General features: G+C 38.6%; 1 protein-coding gene across 1 annotated transcript; it reads left to right on the top strand.

Annotated features, from left to right (window-relative positions):
• The first annotated feature begins 351 nt into the window (after positions 1 to 351).
• On the top strand, positions 352 to 12,115 carry TMEM64 (transmembrane protein 64). The gene is made up of 3 exons (XM_081325342.1): positions 352 to 1,185; positions 8,747 to 8,902; positions 11,536 to 12,115. Exons 1-3 carry the CDS (start codon positions 427 to 429, stop codon positions 11,725 to 11,727), a joined length of 1,107 nt encoding a protein of 368 aa, XP_081181468.1. The 5' UTR covers positions 352 to 426; the 3' UTR covers positions 11,728 to 12,115.
• Positions 12,116 to 23,682: the final 11,567 nt, after the last annotated feature.

The following is a 23,682-nucleotide window of genomic DNA, read 5'->3' as shown; positions in this document are numbered from 1 at the left end:
GCCCGCCGCCGCGTAGCCGCGCGCTTTTTGAGGCGGCTGCGCCCGAGTCGCGGCGGCCTTTCGCCCCGGCGGCGGGGCCTCGGCAACGCTTGGGAATGGGGTGCCGCAGCTGTTGCTCCTGCTTCTTCGCGGGGCGTCCCTTCTGGCAAGGCCGCGATGGCTTTGGCCGCCGCCGCCGCTGCTTAACCGCCGGGTAAAACGAGACCACCGGCTGCGGCTGGTTGTGCAAGATAACCGCCCGCGCCCTCCTCAGTCCGGCGCCTTCCTCGGCTGAGGCGGCGGCGGCGGCGATGAGCGAGCGGCCGCGTCTTCATCCAGCGAAGCGGGGAAGGCGCAGCGCTCCCTCGACCTTCGCCCGTTGGCGGCGCCTCCTCCTCCTCCGCCTCCCCCTCGCCGCGCTCAGCACTCCGTAGACGCCGGCCGGCTATGTGGAGCTCCGGGGCCGCCGCGTTGCAGCTGCTCTCGCGGGCCACTAAGCAAGCCTTCGCTCAGGGAGCCCGGCAAGACCTGAGCCGCTGGCTGCCGCCTCTGGGAGCCGCGAGCGAGCCGGCGGAAGGGGCAAGCAGAGGGGCCGGCGGCGAGCAGCTGCTCTTTGGAGAGCAGAACGGGCTGTATCACTGCCCTCCGCCTCATCCTTCTCAGGAACCGTCGGTGGAGCTCCTGCTCTGCCAGCTGCCCGAAGCGGGACACGGCTTGGGGGAGAGCAGGACGTGGCACTGCTCGGGATGCCTGCTGGGCACCTGCTGGTGCAAGAGTTGCCTGAGCGTGTGTTTTTTGGCGATGTTCTGCTTCGCCTCGCTCGCCTTGGTGCGCCAGTACCTGCGGGACCTGATGCTCTGGGCTGAGAGCTTGGACAGTCTGGCGGGCGTGCTTCTCTTCACCGTGGGCTTCATCGTGGTGTCCTTCCCTTGTGGCTGGGGCTACATCTTACTCAACGTGGCCGCCGGATATCTCTACGGCTTCGTGCTGGGCATGGGCCTCATGGTTCTGGGTGTCCTGATCGGCACCTTCATCTCCCACGTGGTCTGCAAGAAACTCCTGGCCCGATGGGTGCTGGCTAGGATCCAGGGCAGCGAGAAGCTCAGCGCTGTCATCCGCGTTGTGGAAGGAGGAAGTGGCCTCAAGGTGGTGGCCTTGGCTAGGCTTACACCAATACCCTTTGGACTTCAAAATGCACTCTTCTCTGTGAGTAACTGTCAAGGAGTTCTGGATGTGCCTTGCTTAACAAACCGCAGGCGAAAGGCTCCTTCTTGAAGCCAGTGCCAGTTCTAGTTCAGGGTTTAGCAACTTGCTACTCTCCAGGTGTATTGTATTAGCTCCCACCAGCCCCATCTTGCACAGGGTTGTGTGCCTTATAGTTCAGAGGAGCTAGATAGTGTGAGATTGGCTATCCCACCAGTTCAGATCCAGTTACAGGACAAAGAGGTTGCAAAAAAATTGGTTTATCAGTAGTAAGAACCCAGGAGTAATCAGAATATATATATATATTTTCAAAGGCACTGTTTTGGAAGAGTTCCTAAATCTGCTTGTTCAAAGAAGATCAATATAGGTCAGATATTCCCTGCAGATGCATGTAATGATAGCCCACAATGGGAAAGCTTCCTGGAATGTAACTTGACACTGCAAAACAAGGGGATAGGGATATTTAGGTGTTTGCCTTGTCTCAAATACCTGCCAAATAGCATCTCTTCCTGTGTAGTGTACAGTAGTTTACTTCCTGGAGACAGAAGGCACTGCTAAATAGTCTTGCATTTAGAAAAAATAAAGCTGTGCTATTCAAAAGGAAACAGTGGCAGAAAACAGGTTACGGTAAGTTATGCTTTCTTGCTATCAGTTCTCTGCTTCCATTATTAAGAAGCTGTGGTTTTTAATATTATTTTTACAACTCTGTTAGCATACCTTTCATAACCACTGAGAAATGTACATACTTAGATATTGGTAGAATATTATATTCCTACTTCTTATTTCAGTGTTTAGAAGACAATATGTGGCTTTTAAATTTGACAAAATTTGATCCATCGCAAGAAGCTTCCAAAACAATTCTGATGTAGGGGTTTTTTTAGCATAAGAATCAACTTGTCTCCCCTACTTACAAGAAATGGTGCTTAAAACCTGAAATCCAATTTTGTACTGGTTCTGTAACCCGTGAAGGTTAATTTGGTACATTTTATAATTTTCTTAAAAGAATAGTTGGTTTTGGCCTGTAACATAACCCATGTATTTTCCTGCATTCAAGGGGAAGGATGAATATATATTTAGTACTTGTGTTTGGTCCTTAAAGTATTTTACATTTTATGATTGATTAGGAAGCCTGGATTGTTTGTTACATGGTGACATCTAAAAAGATTTTATTTCCTTGGGAAACTGCAGAAATATGTTGTCATGATTGTAGGGCAATTAATATGCAAAATGTATTTTTACTTCTTTTTTTGGCTTAGTGTTCACAATTAAAGTAAAAAGATACAAAAAGAAAAAAAGTGAAAGAAAAAAGTCATAATGTACACACACACACACACATACACACACACACACACACATATATATAAATCTTGAGCAGATGAAACAATATTGATCAATCTTTCCATCAGTAAAAGGCCAGTTTATAAACAGAGAGTGAATGTAAGTCATCAGTTCAAAATTGTAATTGAGGGTGGCATTTCATACATATGATGTATTTTTATTGCAAAGCAATAATCTTTTTTGCTGTGTTGTAGCCTGGTAAATTTGTAGTTCTCTCAATACTAATACTTTTCAAGATGTTGGTATATGATTCAAATCATATTCATCCCTTAAACTCTCTTCTCAAAGCCATATTAACAACTAAAATATACTCAACCAAAATCAAAACAATAAAATGTACCTCTAAGCGTAAATGTGCCCTCTGTCATTTTGTATAATCAGTTCAAAGTAGACAAAAAATTCTTTCAATGCATTCTTTGAGATATCCAATAAAAATAAAAATAAAAGTTGAATGAGTCTCATCCTGAAGTTATAAGTAACATGCTTAATGTTCTTTAAGACTCTTATTCATTGATTTGTGAATATAGGATATTCCAATACTTCATTCCAAAGTACTTTAATATAACTGATAACATATTTCAGTGATGGTGTTCAGGATTTTGAGATGTATCTGAAACGAAAAGTTTTCAGTAAAAAGTTGTTTTAATCAAATATACCACTGGTCTTAATTTTTAGACAACCTCAAATTCCCCTTGCAATAATTCAGATTTAAACAAATTAAATTTAATTTAATTCACATCTTGAAGTGAACAATTATGTATAGTGGAGATCTCAAATTTAAACCTCCTTTCTTAGAAGTCATCTTAGTCTTGACACCCTGGTCCTACTTTCTGTCCTTTGAAATAATGACTTGCTCATGCACATTGTCACCTATCTATCTTTCAGGAAACATTTTATTTGGTGCTCTTCCTCAATGGGAATATTGATCTACATATATCCATCCTTCAGTAATACTAATTTCCTTTTCCTATAAGCTCTTTAGGATTTTGTCTATGGAGATTCCCAGTCACCCAAGTCATAGTAGCCCCAAAGGTGTTTTTTCAAGAAGCACCTTTGGGATCTTTAGGATTTTAAAAATCTTTTAATAGTTTACTGAAATTTAAAAATTGACAAAATTAAAACTACAAAAAAGGGATATTGCCATGGGTTAGGGTTTGGATTTGGGTTCTCCGGTAATTGAAAGAATTTTCCCACCAAGTCAGCTGGGTGACCTTGGGCCAGTTAATCTCTCTCATCCCAAGCCAAGGCCATCTTTTATTCAACTTCCTCAGGATATCTTGATGTGTGAGTAAATAATTCCAATTGTAATTAATTACCTTGCTGAGGGATTAGAATATTGCACATCAAAGAATATTGTGCCAGAATTTAAACTGACATATCAAGGATATTTCTACATCCATCAAAACCTCCACTGCCAACTCCAGTTTTTCTGAACATGTATCTGAAATAACAAGGGGCAATCTAATGTGTTAGGCTTGAAAATCTTTTATTAAACCAGATTGCACAGAATAGATAATTGAAGTAATATTGTCTGTAATCTGTAGGGCACAAAGAAAAAAAATCTACGAACTCCATATGGCATCAGGAAGGACATTGAGCCACTAAACACTCAGCTGCATGGAGTTGCCCAACTCAGCCCTGATTTAAGGGATTACACAATAATAAAAAGGAATTATTGTCTGTAATCTGTATGCCAGGATTGTAATAAAACAATTGGTGCAACATTTAAATTTTACAACCTATTGCATTAGAGTAAAAGCAGAATTTGTACCAGCTTCAAATCATAGTTATATGCACTAATTACAGGACATTGGAAAAAATATTTTTTAAAATTAATTGTAAACTTCAAACAGTACAGAATTATTATAGTTCTGAGGAGTTTTCATGTTTTCATATATTTAATAATATCATTTCCTGCAGAGATAAAGGAGCAGTTAGATAAACAGCTGGTTCATGTATGATCTTCAGACGAGCTTTATTATTTACATTTATTAAATGTAAAAGTATAACCAAGGCTGATTATGAAATGAATTTACTTTTAAGCATGTTATTAATTTCTTATATATGAAACCATAAATTGCAAAATTTGTTATCACTTATTTTTGTTAGTTTGAAAGATAGAAAGGTAGAAAACAAAGCTAACAAGGCCATTCAAGGGAGGTACAGCAAGGGTCAGGAAGTGTGTGCTTGGGTAAGCAAGTGGTGCAGTGCAAGTGCAGAGGGGCTGGGGAGGGTGAGCAAGTAGCAGTAGGACTTATATACTCTTCACAGTGCTTTACAGCCTTCTCTAAGTGGTTTACAGTGTCAACAAATTGCCCCCAACAATCTGGGTCCTCATTTTACTGACCTCGGAAGGATGGAAGGCTGAGTCAACTTTGAGCCAGTGAGACTTGAACTGCTGGCAGTCGGCAGTCAGCAGAATTAATCTGCACCTGCAGAGTTAGGTAGGGGGTGACATTCCCTGCTAATTTCCCCATTGACTTTCTGGGGAAGCTGACAGGAAAGGTGCAAATGATAATCATGTCATTGCAGGGTGCTTCAGTGGTCATAAGTGGGAGCTGGTTGCCAAGTTCCCAGATTGCAATCACGTGATACGGAGGTGCTAGGATGGCCCGTGCTTTGAGGATTGATCGTAACCACCATTTGTTCAGTGTCATTGTGATTTCACTGGAAAAGAGTTGTAACTCAAGGACTATTTATATTTGTTATTTAAAATAAAAGTATTAGTGAAGGAATATCCAATATTTGAATCATAGTAAGCCACTAGCAAGATGTGATTATTATGGACTATTGACTGCACACAGAAGTGCAAAATCAAAACAGGTGCTATAATTCAGGAGATGCAAAACAGTGTCTTACCCAACTCATTCAACAGATGTATTATAGTGGAGTTATTTTCATGTGCTACAACTACCTGAACTCCATAATTAATTTAATTCTCAAGTGTTGAACATGCATATTCTAACAAAATAAAAATATAATCTCTTTAGTCACATGGGAGAATTCCATCCTGTCTTTATAACAGCTATCAGCCTTTTCTATAAAGTTGTAGATGCGAGGAATGTGATTCTCTGGATGCTTATGCTGAAGCAAATCACAGGGTCTTTTGCTGGGATTATTGTCACGTGTGCTTTTGATTGCAGCCTAAATTTGCACTCTTGTCCACCTAACTTGGATATAAACCAATTTAATAGCTTTCAATACTGCATTGTAGAATTAGGAAATTCAATAAAATAAGGTTTTAAATCCCAATTATTTAAGATACCTGCATTTTACAACTACAAATGTAATTTGTAATCAGTTTTAGAGATTTTTAGGAACAACTTTATATCCAAGTTTTTATAAATTCTCCATGTTTATAATAAATGTAATTAGCAAGCTAATATTGTAAACTGAGGTATATTTGGAAAAGAAAGGTAAATATGTATCCATTTAAAATATAATGTATATTGGATTCAGTTAGTCTTCTATAATTAATTATTCACCTATTTGATATGTATAACCAATTAGATTTTACTGTAAATTGTAAGATTATTACATCTTGTAGTTTCTAACATAAAAATCCAGATAATCAGGAATATTCTGAAAATGCCCATATTTAAGTCAGTTTTTCTTCTAATCTTGTAAGCTCCATAATAAGTCTCTAGCAGACCTTTTTAGAATATCATTACAATACAAGGAGGCAGTATGAAGTACTGAATCTGGCTGAACTGCTAATGTATTCTACCAATGTTTGCTATATATGTTATATCAGTAGTCAGAAGTAGCATGCCCATATCCCAGTGCTACATGACCTGCCTTGCTTGTCAGTTGACTTTCAAATACAATGTAATATGCTGGTCATTACTTATAAAGCTCTTAATGGCATAGATCCTGGTTAATTGAGGGACCAGCCTTCTCCGAATGTTTTTGTCTGCTTGGTACTCTCTAGCAATGCAGGTACAGCCCAGATCCTCTCTATTAAACATATTGAATATTCTTTATTGGCCAAATGTGACTGGACACACAAGGAATTTATCTCCAGTGCATAAACTCTCAATGTACATAAAACCAACAAAATGATAAGTCATAGATCATAAATCATAATAACAGTCATAAATCATAAGATACAAACAACATGTGATCATTCATAAAATACCAATAGAAGAACCAAGTGGGACCAAGGAAGCAGGACCAAGGAAGTGGGACCAAGGACAACAGAGAAGTTGTAACCCCTACCCTCTGGAAAATTGTCTCCCTAGAGTTATGAATGGTGCTTTCTTAAGATCAGGCTCTAGTCCAGACATGTCAAAAACAAGGCCCAGGGGCCAGATCCGGCCCGCGAAGTGGTTTCATGTGGCCCGTGAAGCCATCCTGGAAACAGTGAGGGAACGGCCACCACTGCCTTGGCCCTGGCCCAGAGACCCTCCTTCCGCCAGAGACCCTCAGATCTGTCCCACTCCTGCCCAGGCCCCCATAGGCACCCTTGATGCGAACGATGTAGAGCTGGCCACGCCCACCCAGTAGGCCATATGCACTCTAGCCACACCCACCCAGTAGGCCACGCCCACCCTGGCCATACCCACCCGGCCCCCTGAGGGCAACCACAATGCTGATGCGGCCCTCAGTGAAATTGAGTTTGACACCCCTGCTCTAGTCCAAGCCCTGAGGTTAATGCATTTTGTGGTTACCTGTTGTTATGATTGTTTCAGTCTGAGCTGACAGTCTTGTACTATATTTTATTTATTAGATTTTTATTCCACCTGTATTATTTTCATAAATAATTCAAGGTAGCAAACGTACTTAATACCTCCTTCCTCCTCCTGTTTTCCTCACAACAACAGCACAACAGTGAGGTGAGTTGGGCTGAGACAGAGTGACAGGCCCAAACTCACCCAGTTGGCTTTCATGCCTAAAGTGGGACTAGAATTCATAGTCTTCCGGTTTCTAGACCAACAGGTTAACCACCAAAACTGGCTTTTATAGAACTATTTGGCTTTTGTAAGTTGCCCAGAACTGCTGGAGTAGGGAACTACCTACCTACCTACCTACATACATACATACATACATAAATACATACATACATATGGTTTTTTTCTGCTAGGGGTGCACTAACTTTGATTAACAAGTTTTAGAATTTGTAATGGAATATGGAAAAATGATACAGTGGAAAATTGATAATATTACTAATTAAATGTCTTAATAATTGTAATGAATTAATTACAATGAGTATTAATGATTATTCAGTGTTTTATGTTAAGTGATCTTACTATCTATATATGTGTTTGTGTGTGTGTGTGTGTGCGTGTGTGTGTGTGTGTGTGTGTGTGTGTGTGTACAAGCATATATGAATGGCTACAGATTCTTGAGTATGCTGTAAAATTGCATAAAGCTATGTTTATCTCTACATGGAACTAAATATCCATTTCCAAACATTTTTTGCAAAAAGGTTATGTATTTTGAAATAAGAAATTAAGTATATTCTTTCTTGAAAATTTAAACCATGTATCTGATTTACATCAAAGTGATCTTGCACAAATAGCAGGATATGATAAAACAATATCATACTTCCTGTGAGTGAGTTGGGCAGTTTCTAAATTTTCTATATAAATAAAATAAAATGAAGGAATATAATGGTCATCCATAGTTTCAGCCAAACAAATTTCAACCATGGAGGATTTGGGCTGCTTGTTAATGAGGTATTCTTGTTTATGGTTGCAAAGTTGTAGTTCCTAATTTGTACCCCACAGTCAAAAAGTGCAAAATAATACATTAGAATGGTATCAGCTTTAAAGGAAGAGGCATCAGATCAAAATACAGATGTAAATGTAAGCTTTATATCCCCCCCCCTAAAATATACCAGAGTAGGGGAAAGAATTCTGTAGAGCTACAGCTGAAAAGTTTTCATCCTGAGTAGGTTGCCATGATGCTTCTTCCTGAGGTGACAATACAAAAGTCCTTTATGTGAATGAAAAATCTTTCTGAAAGTATATTTCTGTGCCTTGTGATCCAGGATATACTCCAGCTTGGAATTACTATATAGCTTTGGCAAACTGTTCTTTACCTTTCTGAATAAACATAGGCTGGACAAACTGTGTTTAAGTATAATCAGATGCCTTTCCCCTCCCCCCCTTTTATTTTTCTTGAAATGTAGGGTTGTTAAATTGCTGTCATTTCAGCAAGAGTGAAAAAAACTGATCAGACTTGCTTGTCTAATGAATAATTTATATGTATTTCTTTTGTTTAGATCACAGATCTTTCACTACCAAACTACCTGATGGCTTCTTCCATTGGATTACTTCCAACTCAACTTCTAAACTCTTACCTGGGAACTACCTTGCGCACCATGGAAGATGTTATTGCAGAACAAAGTTTGAGTGGTTATTTCATTTTTAGTTTTCAGGTAAATTGTTTCGACCTCACTCAGCAATTTGTTCTCATAGCATTTTAGCTTAGCTTTTATGAATTAGTGCATCTCTGTGGTACTCGCTTGCTCTTTTGGGCTGGGACTTCCATAATCTCTTACCTTGACTATATTGATGGAAATTAAACCACAAAATGTCTACTATATTGCCTACCCTTACTGAAAGTATTTCATCTAAGATACCATAGCGTTTTGTGGAATTTACTGCTAATTCCTAAATTTTAATTGAAATGCTCATGCTTAGGGAGATAAAAAATATTCGGCCCATTCTAGAAGCCATTGCATTTAAATAATGCTTTAATTGAAGGAAGCTCTTCTGGTTATTCAGGTATTTGCTTTGGAACCAATGCAATGGCTCAGCAGTTAAAGAAGTAGCTCCCCTCTCATATTTGATACAGTAGTTGGTAATAGTTGGAGTTCTGTCATTTTCTCCAAACCCAAAGTTTTGGACTTTTATTCATTTTGCCACAATATTGTTAAAGCAATATTTTCTTAGTGTTAGAATACATGGCAAAGTGCAAGACATGACAGTAATTTTCATTTTTTTTATAAGTTGGACAAATCTTGTATAAGTAGAGGTAAAACTGTAAGAAGAAATCCATAATAAAATGTTGGGAGCTAACAACCAAACCCAATTTTATGACTATTTTTACTATGATCATAAGTCAAGTCAGTTATAAGTGCAATTCCAGTTTAATCAATAGCAAATTGAGTAACATGATGGTGGGACACTGCAGCTAGTTGGAAATGCGAGCCTATTGCTAAGTGCCTGAATTGCAATCATGTGGCTGTGGGGGCAGGGTGAGGGTCATAAGTTTGAATTTATAATAACTGACCATTTTGAAGGCCATTGTTAATTTGAACATCATTAAGGACTTCCTATATTGGCTTCTTTTAGTAATTTTCTATGAGATCCTTGGCGGCACTTAGGTTCGGTGAAGGATGTGACACCTAGGGGCACCTTTGCAGTGAGGTAAAAATCTGGAATAGACATAGAATATTTGTGTGCAGAATGCATAGTCATTCATTAACTAGGCTTTCCAAGATGGCGTCCTTCAGATTACAAATTACATAATCTCAGCCCATGCCAAGTTGGGGAAAAAATACATTACTTACTTTTAAATATCTGACATAATATTCAGATGCTTTATTTGAATTTTTGGCACAGAGTACTGAAAGATTGCTACATGTGGCATTGCGAATGATACTTTGGAACACCAGGTAGCTCAGCATGACATGTGCAAATCTTTCTAAAGATTTTTCCCCACATTAAATCAATATATGGCTTCTGTGAAAAGATTATATTACTCTGTTGAAACAAATTTTATTTGTGTCTTGTAATGAGATACAATATGTTTTTTTGGAAAGGGCATTAATATTTTAGTATTTGAGAGTTGTGCAAATGCCAAGATCACTCTTTAGGCCTGATGCAGAATGTTTGTTTGTTTGTTTAAGCCTAAATTGCCTAGAGAATCCATGGCAGAAATGAAATTCAAACCAGCAGTATTATACAGTAGTTTACAGCGCTTGTTTTCTATATCACATTATATATAGCTGTAAATTCTGTTACATTAAACTAAACATGGGATATAAAGTTTGTTTATTTTTCATCTAAATTAAAATTATTTGTTTATTTAGCTTAGACAACTCTTAGAGTGTTGATAAAGGTTGATCATGCATCTATATCAAAGACACAATTAATTGCTTACCTTCCCCCAGGGGGAGGGCCTTCTCTGTGGGCGCCCTGGCTCTGTGGAATCAACTGCCGGTTGAGCTCCGGATGGCACCGGATCTCCGCTCCTTCCGGCGCGGGTTAAAGACCCACCTATTCGAACAAGCTGGCCTGGCCTTATGGGGAGTTAATTTGGGTTTTAAATATTTGTATATTTTATTGTTTTATTTTGGGCATTAATTTAATTCTATTTTAACTTTTGTATTTTTGTATTTTTATTATATGCCCTGTTCACCGCCCTGAGTCCTTCGGGAGAAGGGCGGTATAAAAATTTAATAAACTAAACTAAACTAAACTAAACTTTTGTCAGCTGTTGCCAAGAGCAGACTTCAATATTGATACAGGTAGTCCTCAACTTACAATCAAAATTTCTGCTGCTAAGTGAGACATATGTTAAATGAGTTTTGCCCCATTTTACGACTTTTCTTGCCACAGTTGTTAAGTGAGTCAGTGCAGTTGTTAAGTTAGTAACATGGTTGTTAAATGAATCTGGCTTCCCTATTGACTTTGCTTATCAGAAGGTCACAAAAGGGGATCACATGACACCTGGACACTGCAACCATCATAAATATGAGTCAGTTGCCAAGCGTCTGAATTTTGATCACGTGACCATGGGGATGTCACAAAAGTTGTAAGTGTGAAAAATGGTCATTTCACTTTTTTCAGTGGCGTAACTTCGAATGGTCACTAAATGAACTGTTGTACTTTGAAGACTACCTGTATTTTGACTCTCTGTCTTGCTTAGTAATTTGTGGGCACATGACAGTTCAATTGCAGTAAAACACCAGTTTTACTTTCTTGATGTACTTTAAATATTTTTATGTCCATGATTGTGGCTGAAAATATTAAACCAAAGCAACCGTATCTGCTTCATCCACAGATTGTAATAAGTATAGGCCTCATGTTCTATGTTGTCCACCGGGCTCAAATGGAATTGAATGCAGCCATAGTTGCATGTGAAATCGAAATGAAGACATCCCTGGTGCAAAGCAGTCAGACCAGCAGCAACAATTCAACATTTTGCAACAAGAGGACACTTGCATTTTCTGGAGGAGGAATCAACATTGTGTGATTTCCTCTCATTTTCTGCAGTATTGTGTTAGCTTTGTGAAACTGGGTCATTTAATTTGTTGCTTACGACTGCTGGACTTTTCAGCAACACTTAAAATCCAAGTGGCTGGCAGATGTACTGGGGTACAAAGTACATGGCAGTTTTTATATAGTAAACTGGCTAAATTTTTGTAGGGTTCAATAGTAACTAAACATAGATGCAAATCTGGCTGCACCTTTGTCTTTATTATCATGACTTATAGTCTGCACTTTAGACTTTGTTTGGTGTTTGCTTTTATAAACTAAAGAATACTCTGATACAGTTTTCTTTCTGCTTAGCATTATTTATAAGACTGACTAAAAATGGTAGATCTTTAATACTTATAAAAATGTACAATATGCAACTTCATGTGCAGAACTCTTAAATGTGTGCATTTTTGAAACTCAGTGAAACCTTGACCTAACAGTACAGTTTGCAGAGTGGACTTTGTTCCTCATGAATGTCCATGAAATCTCTAATTACATCATTTCTGGTGATTTAACTATCTGAGCAAATAATGTACACTGCCACAAATGATGTAATACTTATTGAAAATTACAGGCCTCATTTAGATGATCTTGGATGGAAAATTCTTGTCCGTTAATTGGGAGGAAATCTAGAGAGAAATTGACTCATTGTATCTGAAGTCCACTAAACAGATATTCACTAAATTAAGGTTTCACTGTATTTCTGGAAAATACAACCTTTTTTCACAATTGAGAACAATCAGTGCAGGAAAACCCCATTTTTCATAGCTGGGATAATAAGATGAGCATTTCCTCATGAGAGAGCTCTTCTGGATTCCAGAGTAATTTTCTTATTTGTAATTGGTTAAAGGATATCCCCATATTTCTCTGGGGTTACCTGCTAAAGAAAAGTGGAGAAAGTTTTTGCTATTTTGGGAACTATTTGGTTTCCTTGTTTTGTTAAAAAATATGAAAGCTGAGAGAGAGAAAGAGAAAAAAAAACCCTTACATAAATCTTTAGTTGAATGTATTTTTGTAAGCCTGTGAAATGTTCTGGAGCCATCTTAAATGTTCCTATAAGTTCAAATCCTACATTGTGGGACTGAAGTGCTCTTATATAACATGTTAAGTTATACTGTATAATATGCAAAGTAAAAGGGGAACTACAGAGTACTTAACAGATTGTGGAAAAGAATGGTGTGAAGGAGAATTTGCAGGTGAAATACAAATCTTTGATAGGGTTTATCCTTGTGAGTACCAACAAAAGGGCTCTTCCACAGTCTCTAACTAGCCGTGAAAAGATTTTAGGAAACTACATCAGATTTGCTTCATTCTGCACTCTGTAACACTAGCAAAATAGATGGAATAAACCTTTCCGAAAACATAATGATACTAATTAATCACATGGCCTTTACTTTTTAGAGAAGACTTTTTGTTTTTTCTTTTTAAAAAAGCTTTAAAAATCCACCCAATTCTTCTCTGCGTATGTTTTCTTCTGATCATAAAATAATGCTCTGATATAAGTTTTCTGCAGTATTTTAAGATTTGTATCTATGAAGATAAGGAGATTGCATGTGTCCCTTTTTTTTGAAAAATTAAGAAAAATAGGTTTTCCATCTTTAAAACATTGACTAGGAAATGGCAGAAATGTCTTGAGGCTCAGGAATCTGTAAACATTTTTAAAAGACAATTTCATAAAATAAGTTGAATTCTCTTTCGAAAATCACTTTGCTCTATAGGTTTGAATGAACTGGAATAAGCATAACTTGTTCATGTGTCTTCATATCAATTCTTTAAAATTGCATATTTGTATGCCTGACATGAGAATTCACAAAGATATTTCATAGCAGTTTGAATCAACTCAAAACTTTGAATTCACTTTCAGTTTTGTCTGAACGGTAGAGTCCAGTTCTGGGCTCTTACACTTTTGCAATATCCCTTCCATTCCCTCCTAGTCTGTTGTCATGGTGCAGTGATTTGTGGAAGTCTTAACTACAATACAAAATCTGGCCGTTGACTTCAACAAGTTTATTTTGTGTTGAGGCTAATGGTTTTCAAATTTATTGTGCAAAATAATATTCTGCTCAGACTCTACCGTATTTGTTAAATAGTTGAATAAGTAAATATGCCATATCCCCATATAGCTTAAAATATCACAATATTTCAAATTTAGTGATAAATATGGAACTATTGGCAAGACCTTGTTTGGGAAATTCGGTGTTGTTCTACAATTGCATTGTTTTTGTTATTTGAAAATTGGAAGTTTGGCTATTATTTTATGACACTTTGATAGTGAATGATTGCTGATCCCTTTATTACTGTGACTTTCATTTGAAAAGTAATACCAGTAGGCACTGTAACTGATGTTACTTCACCCAAGATTTTATCAATATTTGTTATTCTGTGAACTCCTTTATTAACAACAATAAAGGAATCTTTGCATAGCTTATTTTTACTGGCAGTTTTAGTTGCACTGTGTTTTCAGATTGAGATAATTTGATTGTACAAGGATTTTGAAATTGAATCCTTTCAAAGTTTTTGCATGCAGTATGGCATTTATATTCAAAAATGAATTATTATTTCTTAACTTACACGTCTGCCCATTTTACCCAAGTGACCCTGTGCTACTCACAACAGGTAAAAGGAATCCAATAAAAACTAATTAAAAACTAATAAACATATAAAAACTAAGTGTCATTTAAAAAACAGAATTATAAGCAGTGGCAGAATTCACCTTACATGACTTAGTCATTGCAAAAGCTCTTCACCATAGCCAGACCCTAGACACAGCAGCAGAGCCATGTCTTTACAATCTTCCTAAAAGTTGGGAGGGTTGGGGCTAAGCTAAGGTCCATGGCAGTAAAGGGTCTCTTCCTAGGTCCCGCCAGATAACAGTTTCTGTTCTGTCCCAGGCTATGTGAGTCCTTGTTATGCTCACAAGGAGAAACCCCTCTTCCAAGAAACAGGCAGGAACCACAAGAAAAAACCAACCCCTTTTATTCTCACAGATCTGAGTCACATGTCCAAGGCAGACAAACACAGTCCACAGAAACTCCATCCTCAATACGAATGGTTGCCTTTGGCAACCAGCATCTCCCACACCTTTCCTTTTTTAATTCAGCCAAGGCATGGCTTCCTAATGCCTTCTCCTTTGCTTTCAGAGCGGTCCCATTGCATTTCTCTGTCCTACTCGCTTCTCTTGCCTGCGCTTTTGTGCATCCTGGATTTGTCCCAACTGTTCTTCATCACTGTCCAACTCAGGCTCCTAGCACAGCTGTGTCTCAGCCTGAGCATGACTTGAGGGGCCAGGGAACTTATCTGACTGTAAATCTTGGAGCTCCTCAGAGCCTTCCTCTGACTAATGTCACTTTCAGGCCCCTCCTCATCTGATTCCTCAGACTCAGCTGTCAGATTCCCTGGTTGGCGAGGAATCACAACCCTTTCATAGATGGCATCCACAACATTACACACACACACACACACACACACACACACACAGCCGCTGGTCCTGATGGGGAGAGACAATAACTGAACTCAGAATCATGCCACATGGAGCTTTATAGGTCACAACGAGTATCTTGGAACCTGGAAGCCAGTGTGGATTGCAGAAAAAATGTATAATGTGTGTTGATTGAGGAGTGCACATAATTGCCCATGGTGCCAAATTCTATGCCAACTGCAGCTTCCACATGTTCAAGATTCCACCCCATCTAGAACAAAAGCTGCTCCATCTTGTTAGGGTTGAGTCAAAGCTAGTTGTTCCTTATTCAGAGCCCTACAGCCCTGTGACACCAGGACAGGACCCCAACAGAACTGCTTAATTTGCCAAGGATAAGAATTACAAATCTGGATATCAGCACTTTTTTTAATCCCATTTATATCCTGCCCTTCTCCGAAGACTCAGGGCGGCTTACAATTTAAAGCATAAATCAATGTGCTTAGCAATAGCCTTCATTCTATGTATATGCCTGCTTATTAGGGCTTTCGCCCCCCCCCCCAAGCGGCATTATTACAAAGTCAGCTTATTGCCCCCAACAATCTGGGTCCTCATTTTATCTACCTCGGAAGGATGGAAGGCTGAGTCAACCTTGAGCCTGGTGGGATGCGAACCTGCACTAATTGCAGGCAGCTGGTGTTACTTAAGGAGGCATTAGCCCACTGCTCCACCAAGGCTCTTATTTGATGATGCCTCACCTCATGACAATGTAGCTGTTTCAGTACTAAATTCCTAAGGAATCTCACAGTGCAGAGGCTGAAGACAGGACCTAACACCAACGCCAAAGGAAGGAGGAGAACCAGCACAAACAGTGCTGCCCACCTCCAATTCACAAAACTAGTCCAGAAGGATATGGTTGATGGCATTAAAGACTGCCAAGACATCAAGAAAAAGAAGGATTGTTGGGAAACACCCAATTTGTTGGGGAGGAGGACTTAAGCATGGAGTTAGTCTGAAGTCACTGGGCAACCACAAAAGGGCTAGGACCAATCCCCAGGCCAAGTTCCATGGAGTCTCAATTATTTTTTCTCAGTCTGGGGAGATTTCTGTATAAAAGGCAAAACAAAATAAAGTAGCTAGCTTGAACTCTATACATTTGTTAATGTTTGTTCCATTATTAGAAGAACAATATGATTTTTTTTATTTCCATGTTATGGCATTCTAATCATAAAATAAGGATGTACTGTATATAGAAAAAAGTTGTAATAATCTAGATTATTAGGTCATCAAATTCAGGATTACAAGTACGGTAGGCTTTCTTTATATTTGCCTCAAAGAAGGATTCTTCATGACCAAACTTGGAATCTGTGGGCAAAGTGTATATTCTACTGACGTACAGCCTTTCTCCCAAAATATTGAAATGGCACCTGTTATTTAGAATACTTTGGTTAATACATACATTACCTGCAGAGTGCCTGGATATGAAATTTGAAGATATTAAGACATTAAGTAAAACATTAAGAAGATAGTTAGAATACCTAATCTGAACTGTTGAAAGCACCTCTCAAACATATTTCAGAGAAATTCTAAGGGTATAGCAACCAGGGCTTTTTTTGTCATAGAACGCTCAGAACGGAGTTACGGCACCTTTTTTGGATGGAACCTTGTATGGTAGGCAAGGCGGATTGTATGACAAGTGTGAGTTCCGGCACCTTTTTCTTTTACAAAAAAAGCACTGATAGCAACTGAGACTGAACTCAAGAGAATTTACTCTTCTGTGCTTAATTTTCATTTACGTTGACTGCTGAAATACTACTGTTATCTTGTATACTTTATGCAATTATATTATGTTCTCTTTTATTATTTAAATGTATTCTGTACATCACCTAGAGATGCGTTGCCTATCAGCTAGTACTTAAATAAATGTAACAAGTAATTAAAACATCTCAGATAAGATCATCTGCTAGCTTGTATTTTAACAATTGTCAATGCTATAAAAGGCACTGATGAAATAAGCCCCAAAGTAAATAACAAGTCTGTTTGTATAGTTGGTTGACCTAGATATTTTGATTGTTATATTTCAAAGAAAAATCAGATATTTTATTAAGCATGACTAAAAATACTTTTGCCTTTTTTAAAGAAACCAAAGTAGGTTCAGAACATAGATATATTTATGGGCTTTGCCTGCTATATTTTCACCTATTTGTGCCCCTACCTGCAATGTGCCGGTTTAAAAGAAATGTATGGCATAGAATTTTAGTCAGCTGTTGTTTAAAAGTGTGCTATAAGATTTATGATTTTAAATGTATGAGGTAAAAATTAAGCTGCATGCACCTGCTGTTTTAAGCTTGAAATGCACATAGCAGATAATTGGAAAAACTTTGAGAACGTGTATGTCTGCCTCATTGATGTGTTTTTCATAATGGTGTCTCTAAAACAAGAAATTGCTCAGCATATAGTGAGTGTGTTGCTTCTTTTAAACTTTCTATAGCTTCAGCTTGCTGCTTTCACAACTCTTTTCTTCCAACTTTTGTATTAATACATTGGATTGTGTTAATTATGCCCATCTTGTCAGGTGCAAGCAACTGGAGCCATTTGTAATTAGCTAAAGTAAATTACTTTATTGTCTTCTACCTAAGTTACAAGAATCTTCCCAGACTGCTTACCTTCCCATGGGGATGACCAGATAAGGCTTCATGGATCTTGAGGGAAGTGAAACTTATGTTGCTTGCAGCTTCGCAACAATTCTAAGCAGGGTTCTTGCTTGACCCCTTCTTACAGCCAAGCTGGCAGTTTCCCACCATCTAGATGTTTATCAGTAGAGTGGAGTTACTACCTTACAAACCTCAGATGTTCTCCTCCATAAATTTGGAACAATGGGGGCATGAAGGGAATGGGGAAGTAATGCAGAAGCCAAAAATGTGTTTATGTACTATATGTAGATTCTGGTTCTTTATCTGAGAATAAACTGTAGGACAAAATGAGCTTCACAGGATTTTATATTTGATCTATAGACCAGATAAATAGCTTGTATGCATTTTAGATTCTTTGATTGAAATGGGAAAAAGGCATGTATAGTATAGAATACAAACAGATGTAGAAGATGAGAGAAAAGTTAGATTGGACTGTATTTATCCAATTATCCATTGGTTAGAGCCATATTTGTTAGTTGGTATGGTAACAGGCAGGGGGGGTGAGAGTGAAGTGATAAAACTCCTCAGAAAATGTATTTACTCTGCCTTATAAAGATAACATTCACAGTTCAACTTGAGGGCATTAAAAATGGGATTCAATGGCCCAGCCCAACCATTAAACAAAGGACAAGCCAAACTCAAAGTACTAAAATTATTCCTTGTCCCTGCATTACATTTTTCCTAAACAATGAGTCCTTCTTGAACAAAACATTATGATACTTCAAAATAATGCAATTTAGTATTGCTGATGCTAATCAGGACCTTCTACACGTGAGGTCTTTGACAATTCCCACTTCCTCTCCCTAAAAAATATATTGGCTATAGATATCTCTTTAGTCTTGGATTGGGTTAGCTTCTCTCCTTTTGAATGGTGTCCAGGATTCACACCATCATCTGGTGAACCAGCTGCACTTGTCTCTAGATCAGGAGACCATCCAGAAAATCATTCTTGCTCTAGGCATCTCACAAATGTGTTGTATGTATGCAGCCTCTGGGGACTGCAGGTGATCCCTAATACAGCAATTTTGGCAATGGTGGGCATGCTGTGTTATGCCCATGGGTCACTACTGCTGCATATACTATATTGGTTGCTATTTTGCTTCCAAGTGCTGGTTATTGCCTATACCATGGAATAGGCCTGGTTATTTGAGGCATTGTCTGTGTTCAGTACTTTCTGCAACTACACTAACATTGGGTACAATGGGTGCCCTCCAGGTCTCATTGATTAAACAATGTCATTTATTGGGATCTGGGAAGCATGCCTTTTTTGTTGCAGTGCCTGCCATCTGGAACACCATCTTCCAGAGGTCTGTATGGCTTCCACCCTGATGACATTCTGAAAATCTGTTTTCTCATGCTTTGGAGTAGGTAGAAGGTGAACTCGTTGCCTTTATGTTCTGTTGTACATTTTTTTCTGAATATGCATGCTTCCTTTTCCTTGTTTTATTGGAGGGAGGTTTCTGCTTTTTAAACTGTAAACTACACAGAGTAATCTGGACTCAGGAGGCCTCTAAATTTAAATGAATAAATAAGTCTGTATATACAATCACAAGCTTCAGCTTATTTAAAGGCAACATTTTGGAAGTAGTTAAAAGATAGGTAGGTAAGAAGTAGGTAGAGTGGTAGATCATAGATAGATAGATAGATAGATAGATAGATAGATAGATAGATAGATAGATAGATGACAACAACTGTGCAAAATAGATAAATACATACATTGATTAATGAGTGCTTTGAAAGCTAAATTGCATTCAAATATTAGCCAGAGATATTCTATGATACTTTCTTCTCTGAAAAGCTGTGCTATTTTTTGATACCATATTAAGGGTTGGCAAGCTATGTCAACATACTTGGTTGATTGTGTAATGCTACAAAAAAGCGGGGAGTGTCAAAGGAATAGCATAATTCTAGTTTGTTCTAGTACTGTAGAAGAATCTACTTCAAGATGAATCACGCAACAGATTCCTCACTTTTCTGAATCACCTTGTTTTGAGAATGTAATTATTGTTCAATGATGTTAAATAATGTGTACTCTGCAATGTGTCTTACAGAATTTGAGATTATTTCCCACCACTACCACCATGATTTATTAAACTGACTTCTTACTGGATGGTAACATCTCCTTAACACTAACTGCAGAGACTTGTCTTTATGCAAATGAGCTTGCTGTAATGACTTTTACTGTTCCTGCCTTGTTATGTCATCACATTCCATGTAATAACAGAAGGAGCAGAGTGATCGCTGTTACTGGGAAAGGATATATACAATGAGCTGCTTTGGTTTCTCTGCAGTTCTCAAGTCACAAACTTTTGTAATGGCACTTTATGGTAGCTCATGACAACTAGTCCTCAAGAAGACATCTGTGTTCCAGGAGGAATTTTGTTCCTGGATGAGTTATAAGTGGATACAATACACCATTCTGCATTTCTGGGGATTTTGATGTCCATAAGGATGGCTCTTCTTCCAAGTTTTTGGAGCAGATTTTCAACAGTTTGTATGATTAGAGTTCATCTTTCATCCTTCATCACCTATGCATGTAAAAGATCGTTTCCTGGGCTTGGTGATGACAAAAGGTCTTGAGAACTTTACAGAACTTTATACTTTCCCAGTTCAAATGACTGAGTTTTTAGCATAATACTCATAATGGCATTGTGCACTTGAGTTCCCACACCTGTGTGTCTCCATGGACTGAGTGGATTTTCCTAAAGCTCAGTGCCCCAAATCCTAATCTATAAAATTTCTCTTTAATAATTTGAAATAGTACAGCAGTTTGAGGTTTGAAGGCAGGGGTGGCTGAGTTACTTGCACACTGGTGGGAATTCTCTACCTCCAGGCTCCCTTCCTGCAGTTGAGATCTTCAACACCTCATGACCTTTCCTCTACTTTGCAGATCTAGTCAGTCAGCAAGAGTGATAAACAAGTGAGATAAGGAAGGCAATGGGTCGCAGTTGAGGTGTTATTAGAGAAAGCCAGCTGGAGAGAGACTTGCAGCCAGGGCAATTACTAATTGTTGAGAGACTAGATCTGAGTTTGAGAAATGAAAATGCAAAGTGATAAAAATTGTCTCAGTTTACTTTGGGTGAATAAATATATTAAAAGCCAATTCAAAGTCCAAATAAATAGTAACAGGAAGCACAACCACACGAGCTAATTCAGCTTTATTGTAAGGTCATATTATTTATTTATTTATTTTATTTTATTATATTTGTATACCGCCCTTCTCCCGAAGGACTCAGGGCGGTGAACAGGGCACATATAAAAATACAGAGTACAAAAATTAAAAAAAAATTAAATAGGAGCCCGAACTAAAACAATAGATAGTAATATAAAAATCCACAATAAAAACCCCAACACATCCCCCATCAGGCCAGGCCGGCTTGTTCAAATAGATAGGTCTTCAGACTGCGTTGGAAGGAGCGAAGGTCAGGTGCCATCCGGAGCTCAACCGGCAACTGATTCCATAAATCCGGGGGGCCCACAGAGAAGGCCCTCCCCCTGGAGGCCACCAGCCGACATTCTCTGACCGGTGGCACCCTGAGGAGGCCCTCTCTGTGGGAACGCACAGGGCGGAGGGAAGTTGACGCCGGCAGCAGGTGATCCCCGAGGTACTTCGGACCCATGCCATGTAGGGCCTTGAAAACCATTACCAAAACCTTGAATATTAATAGATTTTGTAAATCTGAAAATACAGATCTCCCACCATCAGTAAGGGTGAATCATTTTGAAGTTTCTTTTTGTGCCCATTGAGCAGTTATAGGCTCCTCTCACTTTTTCTGATCATTCCTAGGGAGTATTTCTTCCTTTCTTGCCAGAAAGTCATTCCCACATACCATTACATGCAAGATTCACAGTTCAATGGCTAGAATTCATAAATTATGTCTTTAAGGTAACAAATGTTCTTTTTTCTTAATGCTAACACAAAAGAGAAAGAGAAAGGCACAGCTCAAGCAACTTCATTGCATTTCCCCCCTTTCTTGTACATATCACCATCATTTTAGCCATTGTCTATCCATTGTCTTGTACATATAGCACTGTTAAATACTTCAAAGGTTATTGTGTTACCTATAAATACTTTGTATCATTGCAGTTGTTAACAATCTGTAATCAACAGTCATTTAACTGCTGTTAAGGAGTCCCACGAGAAATATAATAAGGTGTAAACTAGTAGAGTGCAACCTGCTTCAAGAATGTCAATGAATCAGGAAAAATATTTTTCGGAGCTCTCTGGCACATGAAAAGAATTGTTTGTCATCATTACTAATAAACTGACTTTTAAAAAGATTCTATCTTCCTGGCTGATTATGAAAAAAAGTCAGAGCATCTCCCTAAATCAAATATTCACAAAACAAAGCAGGAAGCCTGTTGTTCCCTTTCATGTGCAAATTGCAGCTACTAGGGAAAAAGAGGGTTGTAAATATGTGAAAGATTTAAGAAGTACAGATGAATGAGGACTGGGTGACAAGTAAACCTAATGGGATTTGAGCATACTTGGTAATCATGTTTGAGAAAAGGAAAACCTGAACATTTAGAGCTGTAGATGGGGAAATAGAAATTGCAGGAAAAGCGCATTGTTTTGCAATAGAAAGGTTAGGATTATCTCCTAGTGCACGGGTCGGCAACCCGCGGCTCCGGAGCCGCATGCGGCTCTTTAAGCCGTCTCATGCGGCTCCCAGTCCTCCTCTGCCGTTCTGCAAAAAAGTCCCATTCAGAGAATGGGGCGGCGGAGGTTTGGAGAGCTGATGCCTTTCGGGGCCAAAAGAAATGCGAACGAAGGCAGCAGCTCTCCAAACGGGGCGCCGGAGGTTTGGAGAGCTGCGCAGGTCTCCAAACCTCCACCGCCCCGTGTGGAGAGCTGCTCCCTTCCGCGTTTCTTTCTTTTTTTTTATTGAAAAGTTTTACAGTACATTTTATCTTTAACAATCCCCCCTCCCCCCACCCCTACCTAACCCTCCCTATCCCTCCCCCCCATTCTCCCCTCCCCCCTGACTTCCCAGAGCTAAGTACAAGGTATAAAAACAAAAAACAATCATAAACATCCATATGCTAACAGCAATAAACTATTAATTCTATCGCCCTCTAGCTCATATGAAATGACTACAAGCAATACTAATATTACATATAAAAAGAAAAAAAAAAGAAAAGAAAACTTATTCAAATGCTAAATGAAACTTTTTAGTCCCATATTTGTTCTGGATATAATCAATCCACTTTTTCCACTCCATAATATAACGTTCTTGCGAATGATCTTTCAAGTAAGCCGAAATCTTTGCCATTTCCGCCAGGTCAGAAACTTTTAGAGTCCATTCTTCTATAGTCGGCAGTTCCTCCTTTTTCCAATATTGACCTATTAAGAGTCTTGCTGCTGTAATTAAGTTCAACATCAACTTAATGTCCACAACAGTAGCATCTGTAATTATGCCCAACAAAAACAATTGCGGACAAAACTTTATCCTTTGCTTAAAGATCTTCTGCATATTCCACCAAATTTTTATCCAAAAAGCCTTAACCTTTTTGCAGGTCCACCATATATGAAAATACGTTGCATCTTCGCCACCACACCTCCAACATTTAGGTTGATAATTCGGATACATACTTGCAAGCTTTTTAGGATCTAAATGCCATCTATAAAACATTTTATAAAAGTTCTCTCTTAGGTTTTGGGCTTGCGTAAATTTTACGTTCCTCACCCAGATCTTTTCCATTGTAATAATAACTTCTTGAATATTCTGGGCCCATTTTATCATACAGTCTTTAACAAGTTCTGTTTCTGAGTCAATATCTATCAATGCAAGATAAATCCGTTTGATATGCGCTGGACCCTGGTTTCTAATTTGCTTTATCA

Source organism: Vipera berus (genome assembly GCF_964194415.1).
Source record: "Vipera berus genome assembly, chromosome: 3".
NCBI lineage: Eukaryota > Metazoa > Chordata > Lepidosauria > Squamata > Viperidae > Vipera > Vipera berus.
The sequence above is the reverse complement of the archived record's forward strand: the minus strand, read 5'-3'. Positions and strand labels throughout refer to the sequence as shown.

Coding starts and splice junctions, on each gene's coding strand:
- TMEM64 (XM_081325342.1), top strand. CDS start 427: ATGTGGAGCTCCGGGGCCGCCGCGTTGCAGCTGCTCTCGCGGGCCACT. Junction 1,186..8,746: donor TTCAAAATGCACTCTTCTCT/GTGAGTAACTGT, acceptor TCTTTTGTTTAG/ATCACAGATCTTTCACTACC. Junction 8,903..11,535: donor ATTTCATTTTTAGTTTTCAG/GTAAATTGTTTC, acceptor CTTCATCCACAG/ATTGTAATAAGTATAGGCCT.